This window comes from Panthera pardus, unplaced genomic scaffold, assembly GCF_024362965.1.
Source record: "Panthera pardus isolate Hobbes unplaced genomic scaffold, ASM2436296v1 HiC_scaffold_26, whole genome shotgun sequence".
Classification (NCBI taxonomy): Eukaryota; Metazoa; Chordata; class Mammalia; order Carnivora; family Felidae; genus Panthera; species Panthera pardus.
This window is the reverse complement of record NW_026526832.1, coordinates 26,903,187-26,923,321: the sequence shown is the minus strand read 5'-3', so window position 1 is coordinate 26,923,321 and position 20,135 is coordinate 26,903,187. Positions and strand designations below refer to the sequence as shown.

At 39.2% G+C, this 20,135-nt stretch overlaps 1 protein-coding gene, 1 long non-coding RNA gene and 1 other non-coding gene across 5 annotated transcripts in view; 1 reads left to right on the top strand and 2 right to left on the bottom strand.

Annotated features, from left to right (window-relative positions):
* Nucleotides 1-2,705, top strand: part of LOC128773684 (uncharacterized) — a 10,427-nt gene extending 7,722 nt beyond the window's left edge. Inside the window, exon 3 of the long non-coding RNA XR_008418095.1 lies at nucleotides 2,130-2,705. This is a non-coding gene — a long non-coding RNA (uncharacterized LOC128773684). The remainder of the gene's footprint in view (nucleotides 1-2,129) is intronic.
* NT5C1B (5'-nucleotidase, cytosolic IB) overlaps nucleotides 1-20,135 on the bottom strand; it is a 26,218-nt gene extending 6,083 nt beyond the window's left edge. Inside the window, exons 1-10 of one of the 3 annotated variants that reach the window (XM_019451269.2) lie at nucleotides 20,028-20,135; nucleotides 14,242-14,366; nucleotides 12,387-12,476; nucleotides 11,867-12,049; nucleotides 11,118-11,255; nucleotides 9,328-9,759; nucleotides 8,820-8,987; nucleotides 7,589-7,718; nucleotides 5,045-5,167; nucleotides 4,475-4,659 (exon numbers count right to left, since the gene is read on the bottom strand). In XM_019451269.2, the coding sequence (XP_019306814.2) occupies nucleotides 4,475-4,659; nucleotides 5,045-5,167; nucleotides 7,589-7,718; nucleotides 8,820-8,987; nucleotides 9,328-9,759; nucleotides 11,118-11,255; nucleotides 11,867-12,049; nucleotides 12,387-12,476; nucleotides 14,242-14,274 (1,482 nt within the window). In that variant the 5' untranslated portion in view covers nucleotides 14,275-14,366; nucleotides 20,028-20,135. The remainder of the gene's footprint in view (nucleotides 1-4,474; nucleotides 4,660-5,044; nucleotides 5,168-7,588; nucleotides 7,719-8,819; nucleotides 8,988-9,327; nucleotides 9,760-11,117; nucleotides 11,256-11,866; nucleotides 12,050-12,386; nucleotides 12,477-14,241; nucleotides 14,367-20,027) is intronic. The other 2 variants (XM_019451252.2, XM_019451261.2) reach the window with 2 other exon arrangements.
* On the bottom strand, nucleotides 8,100-8,202 carry LOC128773720 (U6 spliceosomal RNA). The gene has a single exon (XR_008418154.1). It is a non-coding gene; the product is annotated as a U6 spliceosomal RNA (small nuclear RNA).

The window sequence follows — 20,135 nt, the reverse complement described above, 5'->3', positions numbered from 1 at the left end:
AAATCCTAAATTATATTTTTACAAATTGAATTTAGCAAGATATAAAAAGGGTACTACAACATGACCAAGTTGAATTTACACCAGCAGTGCAAAGCTGCCTCAACATTTTTAAATACATCAATGTAATTTAGCTATCAACATACTAGAAAAGCCACATGCTTTTCTCAATACATGCAGGAAAGAAATTTGACAAAATTCAACATGCATTTATCGTAAAAACTCTCAAAAAATAGGACTAGAAAGTAATTCCCTTACTTGGCAAAGGGCATCTTGAAGAAAACAATAGATAATATACTTAGGAGTCAAAGACTGAATGATCTGTTCCTAAGATCAGGGATAAGGCAAGGATGTCCCCTCTTATCACTCTTGTTGAACATTCCACTGAATTCACAAGCAAGGGTAATAAGGCAAGAAAGATAATTAAAAGACATGCAAAATGGAAACATAGAAATAAAAGTGTTTTTATTCAGTCAATATTGTCTATGTAGAAAATCTCAAATAATCTATGAAAATTTTACTATACTAACTAGTGAATTTAACAAAGTTGCAACATACGAAGTCAATATGCAAAATCTGTGATAACAGATTGGAAATCAAAATTTTAAAGTACCAATCACAATAGCACCAAAATTATGAAATACTTAGGTATAAATCTAACAAAGCATGTGCAATATCTATATACAAAAACATTTGAAACACTGAAAGAAATCAAAGATGACCTAAATGAATGGAGAGATGTACTATACCCATGGACTGAAAGACTTGATATTAGGACATCTTCCTGCCTCCCCCAAGTTTAAGCTATAAATTCAACATAATCATAATAAAAATTCCAGCAGAATTTTTTTTTCAGGAATGGACAAACCTAGTTGTTAAATCTATATAAGAATGCAAAAAAAAAAAAAAAAATTCAGAATATCCAAAAGAATTTTAAAAAATAACAAATTTGAAGAACTCACCCTACCTGATCTCAAGACTTACTATAAAACTGCACTTATCAAGACAGTGTGATATTGGTAAAAGCATGGACACCTACATTAAAGGAACAGAAAGCCAATCTTTTTCACAAATAGTGCTGGAACAATTAGGATATCCATAGGCAGTAAAAGTGAACTTAACCAATACTTTGCACAAATACAAAAGTTGATTCGAAATAGGTCATAATCCTAGGGGCGCCTGGGTGGCGCAGTCGGTTAAGCGTCCGACTTCAGCTCAGGTCACGATCTCGCGGTCTGTGAGTTCGAGCCCCACGTCGGGCTCTGGGCTGATGGCTCAGAGCCTGGAGCCTGCTTCTGATTCTGTGTCTCCTTCTCTCTCTGCCCCTCCCCCCTTCATTCTCTGTCTCAAAAATAAATAAAAACGTTAAAAAAAATTAAAAAAAAAAATAAAAAAAGAAATAGGTCATAATCCTAAAAGAAAAAAACCCTAAAGTTATAAAATTATGTGCAAAAACACAGGGAATTTATGTGACTTTGGCAAACAGTTTTTACATATGACATTAAAAGCATGATTCATAAAAGAACTAACTGATAATTTGAACTTCATCAAAATTGTAAAATTTTGATCATTGAAAGACAATGAATGGTATAAAGAGAATAGAAAGACATGTTTGTCTTCAGACTGAGCGAAAATATTTGCAAAACATATCTAATAGAGGACTTGTATCTCGAATATGTTAAGAACTCTCAAACTTAAATAATAAACCCAATACAAATGAGCAAGAGATTTGAGCAGATATTTTTGCTAAAGAACATATATGATGGCATATGTTCAATATGATTTATTGTTAGAGAAATGCAAATTAAAACTACAGTGAGATACGGAACAACTTAAAAGAAGCAAACAAAAAAACAATTACCAGTACAAAATACTGGTAAGTATGTACTGCAACAAAATCTCGTATATAGTGCTATTGGGAATGCAAAGTGTATGGTCACTTAGGAAAATAGTTTCACAGTATGTTATAAAATTAAACATATACTTAACATGTGACCTAGAAATCCTACTCATAGGTGTTTACCCAAGAGAAATGCAATCTTATGTTTGCACAGAATGCTGTATGCAAATGCTTAAAGTGGCTTTATTTATAAATGCCAAAAAATGGAAACAGTCTAAATCTCCTCCAGCAGGTAAATGGGTAAAGAAAATGTGGTACATCCATAGAAGAGAATATGACTCAGCAATAAAAAGGAACAGACGCTACTGATACGTGGAATGGCATGGATGTATGTCAAATGCATTATGCTAAATGAAAGAAGTCAGATTCAAAAGATTGTATACTGTGTGGTTCCATTTATGTGACATCTGGAAATGGCAAAACTATAGGGACAGAAATTATATTAGTAGTTGCAGATCCTGGAGATAGCAGGGTAGGATGACTACATAGAGGTATGAGGGAATTTTGTGAGTATATTGAGTATTTTGAATTTGGTCATGGTTTCACAACGGTATACATGTGTCAAAACTCAGAAGCACCCAATAAAAATTATGAATTTTACTGTATATAAATTATACATCAAATGTTATGATTAAAACACACAGAGACACACACAGACACATACATACACACAGAGTTGGAGACCACTGTTTGAGAATGGTGAGACTAAGTAGGGATCAAATCAGGAAATGTCTGTTACTTGTTATAGTGCCACACTGGAAGCTTTTAAGCCACCAGAGAGTGGCCAAGTTAATCTTCTCTAGCTGTTTCATTTTCTGGGGACTCTCAGCTCTCCTCTATTTGAGACAAGTGGGACATTGTCATGACCAAGCTGCAAGTCCCATGACCAACATACTTGAAAGGCTTGGGTAGGAATTGTACCTCGGTTGTACTTCTTTCTCATCAGTGGAACACACTGGCAATACCTGATATTTATAGAAAAGCTACGTTTACTATGTAAAAAATAGCATCTTTATGGGGTGCTTGGGTGGCTCAGTTGGTTAAGTGTCTAACTTCGGTATGACCTCACGATTTGTGGGTTCTAGCTCCTCATCAGGCTCTGTGCTAACAGCTCAGAGCCTGGAGCCTGTTTCCGATTATGTGTCTCCCTCTCTCCCTGCCCCTCCCCTTCTTGTGCTCTATTTCTCAAAAATAAACATCAAAAATAAGTAAGTAAGTAAGTAAGTAAGTAAGTAAGTAAGTAAGTAAAATAGCGTCTTTATCCACTGCCAGAAGGACTGCATAATGAAAACAAGTATCGTCAGTTGAAATTTGTTGGGTATTCCAGCAATAACTAGAGTTGGGCTTCACAATTTCAATGTTTAATGTGAAGAACAAGTTCTTTAACACGGAAAAGGGAAGTGATTAATGCAAAATTTAAAAGAAATTTGATTTACCTGAGATGAGAAAATGGTATTTTAAGATTATCTTGAAATAATTATGATTTTGAATATTTTAAGTGTTCTTTTTCTGGAAATTTCCAAATTTCAGTAATAGACTACTATACAATGGACTCTGAATTTCAGCAGACTTACTAAAATATAACAAAGGATTTTCCTCTCAATTTCTTAACAATGAACAACTTCATAACATAAGATCAAGTTTTCCAAAGAAGCTGTTAAGGCAGGGACCATGAAGTTATGTGCACATGTGTGCACACGTACACACACACACACACACACACACACACACACAGTTTAAATATCGCTTGCTATCACAAGGCAAATTAGTGAAACATTTCAGCTTTCTGTTAGTCTATTTATACTTTTACAAGTATAATAAAAATAACAATATTTGTTTATTTTAAGTTCAAGAAAAGCTGAAAAAAAGACCAATTAAATAATTAAATTCTTTGGTAAAATTCTTAGATTAAAACTAAATGGTCCATCAGTTTAGATTCAGTTTAGAGAATAGCTTGATGTTTCAGATTTCCTTTGGTTCAGGAGTTGTAAGTTTTGTTTATTTCAGACTGTGACTTTAACATTTCAGTTCATGGGTTGATTCAAAAAATTTAAATATTCAGTTTCATTTTGATTCAGTGTTCATAGCTTGCACTTACTTGAGGCTCATTGTTTGATTCAATCTGAGCTCACACTTGTGCAGATTTTCTCAATTAAATAATGCCTTTATTGAGTTTGAGGTCTATGGTCAAAGAGGTCCATAAATGTTTACTGAACCTATTGGAAATCACTTTACTATTCTGAGAACTTATTATGTAGAAATGGTTTACTGGTAAGCCATATTACCTCTATTACTTGTAATTTGGAGGTGAACTCATTATCATGAGAAGATCATAGAAACATTTCCAAAACAGGATAGATAAAAGAACCCTAAAACAAAACAAAACTAAAAACAAAACAAACCAAAAACAAAAAGTACCCAACTCGGCAGCAGATGTTTCAAAATGAGGAGTTCATGAAAGAAAGGGAGCAAAGTGTGAAGGATACGAAATGAGGAATAGCCTGCCTAAAATAATTCAAAACATTTATATGTTGGAAAATAAGTAGATCAAAATTAATTAGAAATCACTGAACCTACCTGAGCAAGAGGCTTATTCTCAAATAGTGCTTCATGTTGAAAGAACTTGTCCAGCCCGTGCTCCTTGGTAATATGTTCAGATTCATCCGAGAAGAGGACGGCATCCCCATCAAAGGCCACGCGGAGCTGTGTGTCACAGTAAGCCATGTCTTTGGCTCCATCAAACATAGTTGCAGAAGCGATCCCTGGCAGACCATGGAGATTTATTAATAGTCTTCCCAGAAGCGTCAGTTTCTTCTACCATTTTAATGATTAAAAAAAGAAAAAAACCTTTGCGGTATTTTTTTTTCAAGCTATTACCTGATGACTCAACTGCTCTTTATAACCACGCATCCCCAAACTATTGTTTACACACTGCCTCCATTTCTATAAGGGATGGGAAAGTGTAAAAGCAGTTGTAGGACAATCACTGAGGATGTCCACCTCTAGGTCAGAGCTCTAAAAGACAGCCTTAGGGGCTGCCACTCGTTGGAAACGGCTTACAAGAAAATTTAACAAGCCACATAATCATATATGAAGCCCAATGAAAGTCAACACTAGCGCAAACCTTCGATAAAACCAAATGAATACCTTCTTGTATGGCTTCTTGTACTTTTTCAGAATCTGCCGAAAGATACAAGTTGGTAAGATATGCCTTCAAATAGCCAATGGGGCTTTTTCCACCAGTCAGACAGAAGCGGTCAATTAGTAAGCCTATTATTGGGCAAGAAAGACTTTGTTATGTCAGAGACTAAAGACAATCTACCTACTATAAATGTAAATCAAAGTTATCATAGGAATAATTGAGCGTCTATTGAAGTTTTAAAATTCATAGCACTAATATTGAAAAACTGCTATATTACATTTAAAAAGCTATTTTATATAATAGTGGATGGGTTTGGTACATGATAATTCATTAAGTATGTCCACGTAGACCATGCCAATTTACCCTCACAACAACTGTATGACAGGCATTATTCTCATTGTGACACAAAAGGAAACTGAGACATAAAGACTTGTCTAAGCCCATTGGTTCATAAGGACTCTTGTCTAGACTAGAACATAGTTCTTTTCCTTCAACCACAGGCTCTTCATTTGTTGAAAGAGATAGTTAATGTGTGGCTCTATTTTAAGTACCATTTCTGTATTTCTTCAGTAACAGTACAATAGTAATGACAAGCAGTGCCAGGATTTAAACTGTTTTCTAAAAACAACAACAAAAGGTCTGAAAGTGTCTCCTTCTTCACTTGGAATTTTAAATGTAATTATTTAGCAGAATAAATATTAAAATACCACTAAATGTCTTTCAAATCAACAACAATTAAAAAGCAAACGCTAGATGTTGGTGAAAGTTTTGTAAAACAGGTACCCATATTCACTTTAGATGAGGGTATAAACTGCTACAAGCTATCTAGAAAGTAACCTGACAATATGTCTCAAGAGCTTTTATTAGTTTATAGCTTTTGACCTTTTCATAGTTTATTCTAAGGGAATAATCTGAGGCTCTGATAAAGATTTATGTGGAAAAGTCTCAGCTCAGGATTATTTATAAAAGCAGAATACCGTTTAATGATATGAGAATAGCTGAATAAAGTATAACATTATGCATATGAGATAGTACATACCCATTCAAAGTATTTTTTAGGTACATGATGAATGGGTACCTGCACGTGATACAAAGCAGAATTTTGAGTCTAGTCATTGTGTTTCATCTGTATGGACCAACAGAGTAGATAGAGTCCATTGACAGTTGAGGTGGAAGTGTTTGCTACTGTATGAACAAAATACTCTTGTTTTTCACTTAAGCCAACATTGGGCGTAAGTGGCACCGAAGTATACTCTACAATCCCTTAAATAATATTAATTTAAAGGTCAGAAATTATTTGGTGGCATGGAGGACTTCAGAAATGATTAAAACACCATCCCAATTCACAAGTAAATCATAGTTCCCTGAGCAGCCAGGCACGTAAAACAGATAATTATAATCTAACAGGCCATATGTAGCAGAAGGAGACACAGATTGCATTCAATACTCCGAGAAGAGAAATGATGCTTCCAGGTGAAAGGTTGTTATTTCATGAGTAAGGCTGTGTGAAGAGATGGAGGTCAGTCAGTTCATTAGCAGAACTGTTAGGTCAATAACCATGATTCCTTATGCTACTAGCCATGATGGACCCAGTTTGGCAAGGGTCAAGAGACCTAAATCACCTACTAAATCAAATAAGATTGCTGTAAAGTTAATAGCTGCCATAACTGAGTGATTTTGCTGCTCATCTATACCAAACCTTTTATATACGTTCTCTTTTCATGTCATAACACTATGAAAGCTGCTTTTTTGAAAGGCAAACATTTTTTAAAGTATGTCTCAGACATCAGCCTTATAATTAGGATAATGTAAAACTCATAATTTGTAAAATACATCTTGATTATTTATAAGTATTCCCACTTTAAACCCACTTTAAACCTTGAATATACCAAAGTTCAACCTTACTCTGACTTCACATACCCATAAGACTGGATATGTCACTTAAAGATAGGCTAAAGGTCCTCAGATAACAAGTCAGGTAATTCCATAACAGGAAAATGAGGATTTTTCTCTTAAAGTATCCAACACATTGATGGAAATGCTATGAGAAGATGAGAGTCAATCCAAATTTCCATGTAAAGGAACAAAGACATTTTTGCTGGCATGGATCTGATGTGCAGGGAAAGCAGTCAAGGAGAATCAAATTGTTAAGAGTCGAAAGGAAAGGGGAAAACCTGTAAACCTTAGACGTGGATGTGTGGTGAACAAGAAGTGTGATCACCCAGAGAAAGCCTCTGGGTTGATGGCTCCTTGAAGTCAAGTTCAGAAGCGAAAAACATAAAACAGAGAAATATATCGCAGGAGCTGGGATTAAGTCTTTGAAATTCACACTTGACAAGTTAAGTCCGGAGCTTTGGGCCCAACTCTGCTGAAGTTAAAAATGAACATGGCCTCTCTTTTTCTGACATAGGCAAATAAACATTCCTCACGCAGAAGGGGGTGTCAGTATCAAAGACGTTGCGTTGGTTAGGCCACAGTTAGCAAAATGACATGGCTTCTCCCTTCCAGAGCAGCTAGCTGTTCTTCCACATGTTGTTTATTTTACTTACCATAGTGATTGACGCTGTTTATAAGCCGCACTCCCACTTGGGCATGGTTATTAGTCATCAGTACAATATCAAATAAGTCCTGTTCATTAGGATACAGCTCACGGAGTCTAGCATTGACATGCTGCAGTGCCTGCAGGTTACAAACATGAATGCATGTAAAGAGGGGCAGGCAAGGTGGGCATTGGAGTCTGGAGTCTGGAGAGAAAGGATAGCATCAGTGTCAAATGCAAACTCTGAAGACTCCTCACTGAGAGATTATGGCTCCATTAAGGCAGGGGTATGTCATTCATTCCTGTATTTCCAGCCTCTGCTACACAGGACATCAGTTAATGTTTGCTGAGTAGATAGGGAAAGTTTGTTGAAGACCGTTACATTTGATTTCTTAGAATTATCTCTGTGGGGTAGGTAGAGGGAAGGATCAGGTTAACCCTTTTATGCTTTGTCTATTTTTTTTTTTTTTGGATTCATAAAATCTGCTTTTCCGTATCATCTGGTGATTATTTTTTATTGTGAAAATATAGAATGCTTCATGAATTTGCAGGTTACCCTTGCACAAGAGCCATGTTAATGGTTTCTGTATTGTTCGAATTTTAGGATATGTGCTACCAAAGCACTTTGTCTATTTTTCAAACATGAGTCTTTAAAATAGGTTAGTGGTTTCCTCCGATGCATCTACCATGCCCCACAAATACCTTCTACTCACAACTTGTGGAGATGTCATTTATTTCTGTCTGGTTATAATGTTATGGTGTAAAATTTTATAAGTTATATAGGGGATCACAAGTGCTATACATTTCAGTGTGAGTTCAGAGAACTTTACTTTCTCTATTAAAATCATGCCTCTAAGCACCAACCAAGATCATCTCGATATTATGTTTGGGGCAGCTAAAGTGAATTTCATTTTGTTTCTAATGCTGGGATTATAACTCATTATCGTTTCCGGTTACCACTCCTTCTAGGAAGGGAACAAAGGTGTCTCTTACACATGTCATCATTAGAACTCGGCTGAGGGCCATCTCAGCATCCGAAATCTAGAACTGGAGACCCTTTCTCACCAGTCTAGGAGCCTCTGTGAAAGCATAAGTTGACCTGAGGTCAACTTGAAAAGGGCAAGAATTACAAAGGTAGACCAGTAATTATAAAGAAACCTGGATGAGTTCCCAAGGACCTGCCTGGGTCCTTCCCTCTCCATCCAGGGTTCTGACAGGAGGAACACAGCTTTGGAGGGTACCTTGACAAAGCGGAATGCAGGCCCTGGGGTCAGGATGACATTCTCATTGGTGAGCTGATATTCCATGTACTTTTCTAGACCCTCTTCCTCGAAGATTTTCCTGCCGTCCACCATGTTGAAAAGTGCCCGGGATGACACAGCGATGGTGATGGCATGCTTGGGTTTGGGCTGCATAAGAGGGGTGCCAATGCGAGGACAGTCACACAGAAGGAAGGGATCAGCAAAGGGGCTCATGCCAGGGCAAGGTGGAAAGGTGGAAAGAAAACACCTAGGCGTCCGCTTGGAGCACTGAGATGCTGGAGACAGCAAAGGGCTGAGATTCCACAACCCAACACCCGCCCCCCCTCCAACTCCTGAACCTACAGGGGTGGGGGTTTAGGGGGAGGAGAAGCAGGAGGCTGGGCAGGACTTCCCTACACACTGGAGAGGAGGAAGGCTGGGGGAGATTCAGGCTGTAGGGTTGCAGAGAGGGGGAGTCCTGGGTCCCAGGTCGGTGGGCCACGCTCACCGGTCGGGGGCGAGAGCAGCTGGGGGTCTTCTCATACAGAGTTCTCACGGATGCCCAATAGGCCTCATCCTCTTCCTCCTCTTCCTCCAGCTGCTGCTGCCGGGGCAGTTCTGACAGGCAGTCGCGGTCCAGCTGGGTGGAGTAGGTCGTCCTGCGCTGGGCATAGGACTTCCATTCGGTGGGGGGCGTGCGAGGAGGGTATTCCCGTAGCTGCATGGAGTCCCGCGCGATGCCATGAGCCCAGGCTTCTGGATTCTCCTGCATCTTGCTGCTGCGCCGGGACTGGGAATAGGACTCCGGGGGAGTGGGAGGGCTCGAGTCGAGAGGCATGGGTGGCGTGGGCGGCGAGGGCTGCGCCGACAGCTCTTTCTGGGACTCTTGCTGGCTGGGGGAGGTGGATGAAGTCCGGGAGGTTGTGGAGCTAGCGGGGAGCTGGAGCGAGAAAGTGGGAGTCTGAATTAGATGCTCGCCTTTCCCCCTATCTCTGCCCAGCAGGAGTAAAGGACCCTTGCCCTTCCCTTTGTTACATTTTTAGCCCTTAGTTGGATCCCGGTCATCCCAGCTCCTTTAAGTAGGGCTTGGAGGGGCTCACATGTTTCAAGAACCCAGTCATTAGGTATTTCTGTTAAACAGACACAGAGACAGATTGCTTTTATTTTCCCCTCCCCACCCCCCCCCCCCCCCCCCCCCCCCCGCCGCCCCATCCCATCAGCACCTCACACTGTTTTTTGTTTGTTTTGTTTTGTTTTAGTTTGGAGTAGATATTACAGGTCTTCTTGCCCTTAGGCAGCTGGCACATAGTTCCAAAGTTCTATGGCTTGCTTTCATTTTAACTGCTCATTCAGAGACCTCCAGGTGGGATGGAGGGCTTGAGTAAGGGACCTTGCTCACCACTGCCTTCATCTGTGACCTCCAGTTAACTATGAGCTACTAGACCAGATGCTCCACCAGCAGACTCTACAAAACATCTGTAGGCATCTCTCTCTCTATTTGCCCTTTGATTAATGCAGCAATTGCTGGGAAGGTTGGTAGTCTAGAGAACCAAGGGTCTCCCTGTTGCCTTCAGAACTTTGTGCCAGTGGAGCTCATTGGGAGAGAATCATCTAATTAGAAAGGAAGTATACCTGTGCAGTAAATTATTAAGCACCTATATCTTATTTCAATTTTGATGATTGTTTCATGTGTTTCAAAAGACATTCTTGGTTAGATTATTGAGCCACTTTTCAAACAGGGGTAGATGGATTGGTAGGGATACATATTCTCCATCTAGGTCTGTGTCATTCTCTCTGTACTCAAAAACTCAATCTCAAAACTAATGTTTTCTTCTCATGGGACAAGGCTTCCATAAGGGCCCAAAGCACCACACAATGTAACACTTTTCAACAACTTATTTCCTTTGTTGATTTTTCCACCCCATCTTCTAAGGCTTCGGTACTCAGTTATTGAAGGAAGGAAAGATGGAAGGAGATGTCAAAGAGCATAATCATTAAGTGTACAGTTTATAGACCTGGTAACCCTGGGTTTTAATCTAGCTCTATTAGTGTTATTAATGTGAGATCTTAGGCAAGTTACTCTGTGTTTCAATTTTCTCCACCATAAAATAGGGCTTTATAGGTTTGTTTGTTTTGTTAATGATGACTGAATTAGCTAAAACATGTAAAATGAATAGAATAGGGCCTGGCACATAGAAAGCATCAATAAAAAATTATTATCATTATCATCATCATCATCATCATCATCGCCATTATCATTATTATATCATGTTCCCTTCATTTCATCTCCATCTCTACCTTAAGACTGGCACTCTTGCTTCTGGTTTCGTCTACTGATGGAGCTCTGGTGGATGGGCTCCGTGAAGTTCGTGACCACTGATTTCGCACAACGTACCCCCGAGAATCAGTCTTCGGCAATGGTGATTCTTGTGATTCCTTTGGAGGAGAGAAGAGACCCAGGAGTATGATGCCCCATCACCCACTCCTGCCATGCATGTACCTACAGAACAGCCATGTCAAGCTAAATATAGCAGAGTCCAGTGAGAATGTCCCTGGCCTATATGATTAATTCAACCTTGACCCTTATGTACTATTCTAGCTCTGGCCCAATCCTAAACTCTTTGAGGGACAAACAGTGGGGATCCACCTGGAGGAGAACCCAAAACTAAGAAACAAATCTGATGTCTCCTATTTTTTTTACCTGTGACTCCTCTTATATGGAACATAGTAGAGTTGACCGTTTTTCCTCCCTTTTCCCCACTTGTTCCCTTAAGGGTAAGCCTGTTAGCTGAAACTAAGAAGGTGTGATTCACCATTTTTGACCCTACTACAAAGATGAGGGCAGGTGCCTCCTAAATTGGGCTGCAGCATGGCTCCAAAGCAGCTACCGAAGAGGGAATAGAGCACTCTGGCATTTCCTTTGGGAGGAGTAAGAATGGAGGACACCATGGAGAGGCAAGCGGAAGAGTTTTTATTCCCCGTATCCTGCCCCTCACCCAGACTGCCTGTGGCTCCCCTCCAAAATCAGTTGTTTGATCTCTGCTCACCCTGATCATGGTGATCTGCCGGCCCTGCTCCCACAAGAGGCACATGTGAATATAAACACGTATTGTGCGGCAGGGGCCAAGAAGTACTGTTCCCTCTGCTGCACAAAGGCAGCGTCTACACGACGAGTGACCTCGCATGGGGCAACATCTCAGGAAGTGATTCGGATTGACTGCACGCCTCATCTGAAAGATTGTGCAGAAAATGGTCAATGCGATGGCCAGACTCCCCTTCCCTCCCTGATTTGAACAATGACCAGTCTCCTCCCATAGGCTGAGCAGAGAATATGGCTGTGGTTTCTACACCATATATTCTATATGAACATGGGGATGTGTACTGGTGGGGAAGGCAGGGACCAGCTTCTCCTAGTCTGTCTTTAACCTCTCATGAGAACATTAGGTTTCCTTTAGTAGAAATCTCGGCAGCTCAGTCTTCTCTCCCAGAACTCCCCTGCTGCCTTACATTTTCTGTTTTGCTTTCTACTCTTTAATTCACTCATCATATCTAAAGAGGTCAGCTCACCTGCGTGCTCAGACGAACTCCTGATTTCTCAGAATCCTTTCTTTTCTCTGTGTCTATGCTGTCTTTTGAGTTCTTTGATCCAGTATCATTCTTAATATGAAAACAAAGTGTATTTATTAATTTTTTAATCCTAGGGGCATTAGAAACCTTGGGTTTAGGAATGGGAGGATAAATAAAAATTAGAATTTGTCTCTTTCCCAATTTAAAAGTATATATAAATTTTAGACATTTTCCCTCTGTTATAACAGGCATGGGTAAAAAATAACACCTATCAGAGAACTATATAAACAATTTTTTAATTTAGAAATTTGTTGGCTTATATATTGAGGCATGAGGTATTTATCATTTAAAAAACTGATAACAAGGGAAAGGCTATGGCAGAATTTTCTAGGGCTCAGCCAGACTTCAATTTAATGTGAAATTGCTCACACAGAATAATTTTTTTTCTCTCCATTCCTCTGAAGATTGCTGCATGAGGAACTTTTCCTTTTGCCACGTAGAATTAAAACTTCTCTTGTTTGTTTTCTTAACAAACCAGAACTCCAATCTTCTGTGCATCTAAGCCTCACCAATATTAGCTTGATTTTTAAAATCAAGGTTCTTAATCCCATGCAGATCTAATGACCGACCTGTCTTCAGTACATATTTTCTAATTACTCATACCAGCTACAGTGAAAGGATGGACATTTCTTAATTAACAAACTTGTAGGGAAGTCTGTGTAGGAGAGCACAGGGAGATAATTCATGTCATGGACAGCTAGTCAAATATTTTCATTTTCAATTGCGGAACATACCATTGTGTGTGTTTGTATTGTTTCACACTAATTCGGCAGCTGTAATGCAACCAAGATTAGCATTATTTCTGTTTTAAGAGCTCATCTTCTAGCTTAGACCACGGTGCTCAGGCGCAGTCTAGGCATAAAGCTCTTTGTGCATCTGTGTTAGTTGAGTGACGGAGACTGTGACTGCAGAGAATGGCAGAGCTGTGTGGTCCTAGAACTGATCTTAAAATCCTCCTAGCCGTTCTCCACACCATCACCCTAAAATCCCGTCAAAAGATATTTTAAACCCAATCCTTCGTCTCCATCCCTAGTATCATTGCCTCGTTCCAGATCTCAGATCAGTATAGGACTGCATTCTCAGAATTATAGACTTGTGGTCAGGCTTCATAACTTTAAATCCTCCCAACTTCTAGATCTACCCCATCAATTTAAAGTGACCTTTATCAAACATAAATCTAATTATGCTTCATTTCCAGGTACACCCTTCATTTGCTTGGATTTACAGACCAGGAGCCTCATGGTGCATCCTGTCCGCCTCCAACTCGCCCTCCACCGTACACTTTTATCTCTGTGTTTGCTTGTGCTAAATGACTTGGCATTTGCCTCCATATCACCCTATTTCCTTGTAACCTCCTCTTCTCTTTAATGTTCTTCAAAACCCAGCTCAGCATGACCTGGGAGAAGTTCCCAGAGTTAAACATTCTTTTATGTTGCCTGTGTCTTTTATACATATTTTCACTGAGCACTGAACTGTATTTTGTTTATATATTCTCTTTCCTACTAGGCTGTGCATTCTTCACAGATAGCAACAGTGTTTCCACCTCTTGCCACTGACATAGGAGCGTCAGCCCAATAAAGGCTAAATAATTCAACTGATTGCTACTGTATGCTCTAATCTCATTCTTCTCCATTCTTCATTTCCTTTATTTTCCTTCCCTTTTCTCCACATGCAGTCATTATCTGAAATGATTTAATTGTTGCCGAACATCCCCAGAGGTAATGCTATCCACATTTGTTGATAGCTACATTTCCTTAGCTCTTTGGCAAGGTTCTAGGACATTCAGCTCACTCACCTTCTTTTTCTGTTTCAGAGATGTTTGACTCATTTCTTTTAACTGGAATTTCTTTTGTTGTTACGCAGGTTTTCCTCTCCCCAGCTCCATTTCCTGTTGTTTCTGTTGCTCTGCCTAGGTTTGCGCTTAGAATGTCAAATTTATGACATCATATGTGATTCCATAGTAACAAACTGACTCTATATATGTGACTATAAAAAAAGCAATAGTATTTCTTCAAATTTGAGTACATCTACTCATAACCATTCTTAGAGTTTTTAGGAAGTGATGTCTACACAATGTTAAAATGTTTTATACGTAGCAATATCAATATTACTGCTTGCTTCTTTTTAAACATTACTATATTACTCATCAGGTAAACCCCACTGTGGATGTACATTTTCTGGTACTGCAAAATTGAATGGCAAACTCATTTGCGGCCCCGATCATTTATTATTGTTTACCCCAAAAGATTTTGGAGAACTTTGTGCAATCTGGAGATGATTTTTGACAGCTGAGGTTTTGGTCTCATGGAGAACAATGGAGTTTAGACCTGTTTTTAGTTTCATGTTGGGTGTTTCTTTCACAATGGCAAGGTCATTTCCATTTTACAAAGTCAAAGCACCTTCCCTTGGGCCAGACAGTGTAGGAGAATGATACCTGCACTGTCGTTTTGCTATTTGCCCCATCCTCGAAACTTTAAGCACATATTTGTCCCTCTTGTGTACACACAGAAAATATACAATCCAGTCCCCAGCTCTGGTTTACAGGGTCTGCTAATGTAATGCATTTAATGGTTCTGGTTTTATCTTCAACCAGGCTCTAGGAAAGAGACACACACACCAGCCTGAGTTGGTCAAACCAGCCAGGACTAAGGCAGATTTCCTCCTCTCTTAATTGGAGTTAATAATTTAATTTGAATATCAGAGGAAGTTTTTGAAAGCTTTAATCAAAGTACTCCAAGGAGTCTTCTAGATAGTAAAACACATTGGCTCAAGTTTAGAGGCCCTCGGTTTGAATTCTTTCCCCACTGTCACCCTGTACCTCACCCCCACCCAGTATCTCTCTGAGATTCTGAACAAGTGGTTTAATCTTCCTAAATCTCAATTTCCTTATTTGTAAAATGGAGAAAATGATGGTATCAACATCAAAATGCACACAATGATAGTAATCGTGATAGTTGAAATAGTGTGAAGTACTTAAGACAGTTCTCGGCATTTATAAGTGATTAATAAATGTTAGCTATCACTGTGTTATTCATAATTATGCTATAGCTATACTAGAGAGTTCAAACAGAAAATCTCTAATCTCCAATGCAATCTGGTTGTAGGAACAGAAGTTTAAAAATACCTATTGTTCATATACATGTATAATCAATCAAATATCAGTTTGGTGGTTCTTCCCGTATCCTAGACTCTAGAGAGTCCCACTGGTGAGACAGAGCAAGGAGAGCAGGCTGGGAGGGAGCAGTTGTTAAAGTAGCAGGAGCAAAAGCTGGAGCGCTCTGAGACTTGCTTTCTGTAACACACAGGAGGAAGATTTTGCAGAGATGAAGGATTGGAAGAGTCTGGTTTCTGACTGGTTCTTGGAGCCAGGATCAGCCTTTGCTTCTTGTCCTTTCCATGACTCTTCCATGTAAATCAGCATTCATATGTTCAATAAGTTCCTTGATTATTGCTCCCTTCCCGTAGCACACAGCCTCGGATAGACTATGAGCTTCATGAGTGTTTTGAATTTTTTTGTGTACCAAGATTTAAATATGTCATTTTGTTTTGAGTGCTGAGGATGATGTTAAAGAATTATTCGTATTTTTTCAGATTTCCTCATTTGTCTTTCTTTATTATCTGCTGATTATTAACTTTGTTATTGAACACTGAAAACTACGCATACATGTAGGCAGTTGTGCTAGTCAGGATTCTCTAGAGAAACAGAACCAATAGGAGATATATAGATATATATGAAGACATTTATTGTGGGAACCAATTCATGTGACTGTGAAGGTTCTTCTGATTGCCATCTGCAAGCTGGAGAATGAGGAAAGCCAGTGGTATGCGTCAGTATCAATCTGAAGGCCTGGAAACTAGGGTAGCCAATGGTGAACTCCCAATCCAAGGGTAAAGGCCAGAGAGCTTGAAAGACCCCTGGTTTAAGCTCTAGGGTCTGAAGGTCTCAGTATCAGGAGCTCTGATGTCCAAGGGCAGGAGAAAAAGGTAGATGTTATGGCTCAAGAAGAGAGAGAATTCACCCTTCCTCCACCTTTTTTGTTCCCTTTGAACCCTTAATGGGTTGGATGATGCTTGCCCACATTGATGAGGGTGGATCTTCTTTGCTTAGTCTACTGATTCACATGCTAATCTCTTCCAGAAACATCCTCATATATACACCCAAATATATACACCAGTTTAACCTGCTATCTGGGCATTCCTTAGCCTAGTCCAGTTGTTACATAAAATTAACCATCACAGCAGCATATCTCTTGTTTGTCTTGGGTTCATTTCCCCATGAGTTCAACCTTGGTAATAAAGCCAAGATACTACAAGGTTATGACACTGTCATGCACACTTTCCAGATCAACCAAAATCATTTTCTATAGTGAAATTTTCATTCTAGTTGTGGATGAAATTTTTTTATTTAAAAGAGTTCCATAAAAGGACTCTAAAAGACATTTTAGAATACCACAAATGTGTATAACTAGGCCTTTCCCATCTATTTTTGGCTAATGAATTTTGATTCTTGCCATGGTTATCGACAGGAATATACCCATTCCCTTGACAGAGCTAAGAGGATTTTGCATAGTCATTTGTGGGACATGACTCCTACTGGGTCATCCTTCTGCTATTTCTTATTTTCTTGTGAAGCTGTGATATTATGCAAAATTTCTGGGGACACCAGGAGACTCTGCTTTTGCCAGGAGATTTTCATAACGTAGGAGGCATATTGCTTAATACAACTAGGCACTAGTGCACTGGGAAGACTCCGAAGAATCTTTTTTTTCACTATGTCCATCCAGGTCTATTGGAATAAATATGGTGGAAAGTGGCTCTGTTGCTCTCATAGCTTTTCTTCTCTGAGTCTAAAGATACACAAGTAACTAGCATGTCAGAATGTCAACAACATTTATTAATATTTTAAACTGTTTGTACGGGGGTGCCTGGGTGGCTCGGTCGGTTAAGCGTCCGACTTCAGCTCAGGTCATGATCTCATGGTCCGTGAGTTCAAGCCCCGCGTCGGGCTCTGTGCTGATAGCTCAGAGCCTGGAGCCTGTTTCAGATTCTGTGTCTCCCTCTCTCTCTGCCCCTCCCCTGTTCATGCTCTGTCTCTCTGTCTCAAAAATAAATAAACGTTAAAAAAAAAAAAATTAAAAAAAAAATAATAAACTGTTTGTACGTATGCATATAAATAAGTTCAAAGATAATGAAATTTAGTGAAAATTAGAGAGTTCAAAAAAAGGCATCTGTGAACTCAGTATCCTAAGATAGTCATAATTATATTCTTCCAAAATTTTTTCACCCATTTGTCTGACATTTAATTTTTCTTTCTTTGTAAAATATTATTAGAATTATATAGTGTATACAGTTCAGTATCTTGATTTTTTTCTATATAATATTAAACACAGCTATTTTCATGATATTACTTGGTCTGAGTAATCATTAATTTAATGACTCCATATGCTCTACAGTGGGTCTGCTACAATTTGCATAAGTATTTCCCTATTATTGAATATTTGGAGTATCTCCAGTATTTTGCTATTATGAATAATACTTTCCTGAGTATCTTCTTTCTCAGCTAACATAAAGTTCTTAGTACAAAATCTTTCTTTCCATAGTGACTAGTACATTCAGACATGTATTGGATGGGCCCATCAGAATCCAAGTGCTCTTGATGGAGTGTTACTTATGTTCAAGAGGGCCACATTGGGTTGGTTGGGATTTAAGCAGATGGCATTTATTTTGACCTGACTTTGTTTATTGTCTCCTTTGGCCTCACTGTCCTGAAAATTTTTCATCAGCAGAGACCTGTATACCTTGTCCACTGCTGTTTTCCTGGTGCCTAGAACAGTTACTAGGAGGTACCACAATAAATATTTCTTAAATAAATACATCATTCCCTTAAGAAATGCATAGCAGTAATAAGCAGGATACAGAGTGATATCAGTACTGTGATAACAGTAGTGGTGAAGATGAGAGGAGACCCACAAGGTCAGTGAGTAGGAAGGAGAGGTACAAAAACACCTTATTTTTTTTCCCTGTCTTTTTAAGTTATTTTTCTAGATATCAGTGGTTCTCAAAAACAAACATGCATCAGAATGACCTGGATGGCTTATTGAAACAAGACTGTAGTAGGTGAATGGTTACACAAACGTCCATACCATGGAACGCTACTCAACAGTACAAAGAAAACATTGATTCTCACAACAACTAGGTGACTCTCCAGAGAATTATACTGAGTAAAAAAAGCCAGTCCCCCAAAGCTATATTTTGTTTGATTCTATTTATATAACATTATTGAATGACAAAATTATAGAATTGGGGACAGTAGTGGCCAAGGTTTAAGAAGTACATGAGGCCAAGATGGAAGTGAACGTGGCTATAAAAGGGCAACATGAGGGGTGCCTGGATGGCTCAAGTGTCTGATTTTGGCTCAGGTGATGATCTTGCGGTTTATGGTTCAAGCCCTGTGTGGGGCTCTGTACTGACAGCTTGGACTATGGATCCAGCTTCAGATTTTATATCTCCTTCTCTGCCCTTCCCCTGCTTATTCTCTGTCTGTCTGTCTGTCTGTCTCTCTCTCAAAAATAAATAAGCATTAAAAAATTTTAAATGAAAAAGGGCAACATGAGAGATCCTTATGATGGTGTAAATATTCTATATTTTTAACTTAATTGTATCAGTCTCGATATACTGACTGTGATATTGTACTATAGTTTTGCAAGATGTTGCTATTGGCATATATTGGGCAAAGGGTGATGGTGATGAAGTTTTGGGGTGATGGTGGGGTTTGTGGGGTTCAGAGCTGATGGCTAAGAAAGAATTCTTGAAGATGTTTTTGGTGTAAAAAGATGATTTTATTAAAGCACAAGGACAGGACCTGTGGGCAGGAAGAGCTGGACTGGGGTTGTGTGGAATGTCTGGTTATATACCAAGGACTTGGAGTAGGTAAAATCAAAAGGGAAGTTTCCAAAGAGACTTTCACATGCTAAAGACTTGCTGGAAACCTAACTATTGTCAAAGCTAAGGTTGTTTTTCCCTCTAGCAAACAATTAACATTAAGACAGTAGGGAGTTCCTGGACTTTAGGCCATTGATGGGGTTGCCTTTTTCTTGTCAACTGGTGGAGACTTATTTATTTTGTTTTTGGGTAGTGGGGGTGTCCAAAGAATATCATACAGGTCCCACCTGGCAGGAGTGGGGTGCATGGGGGAGGCTGGGGGTGTGGGGAGTGGGTAGTGGTGCTGTTAGCCTGAACTTGACCCTCAGCTGGCCCACACTCTCTCATTAATGGGATGGTTCTGTATTATTTCTTATAATTGCCTATGAATCTATTATTATTTGAAAATTTGTAAAGGTTTACTTTATTTAAAAAAATATACATTGATTGTTGGGCCTCCTTTCCAAGGTTTGTGATCATTAGGTTGGGATTAAAGCCCAAAAAACTGAATTTGTAATGAGTACCCAGATGAAGTTGGTGTTGCTTGTCTGAGAACTACACTTTGATAATCACTGAACAAGAGTAATTAGGAATTCTTACCACTCAGAGTAGAGCTCTAGCTAGCCCACACTTAACCAGTTCAAATAGTCTTCTCCTTACCTTAAATTTTATCTGTTGTGGTAAAATCCACCCTCAGTGAAACTGCTTCTTGGATGGGCCCAAGAAACCCCATGACTCATGATGGGGCTTATCTTGATAGGGAAAAAT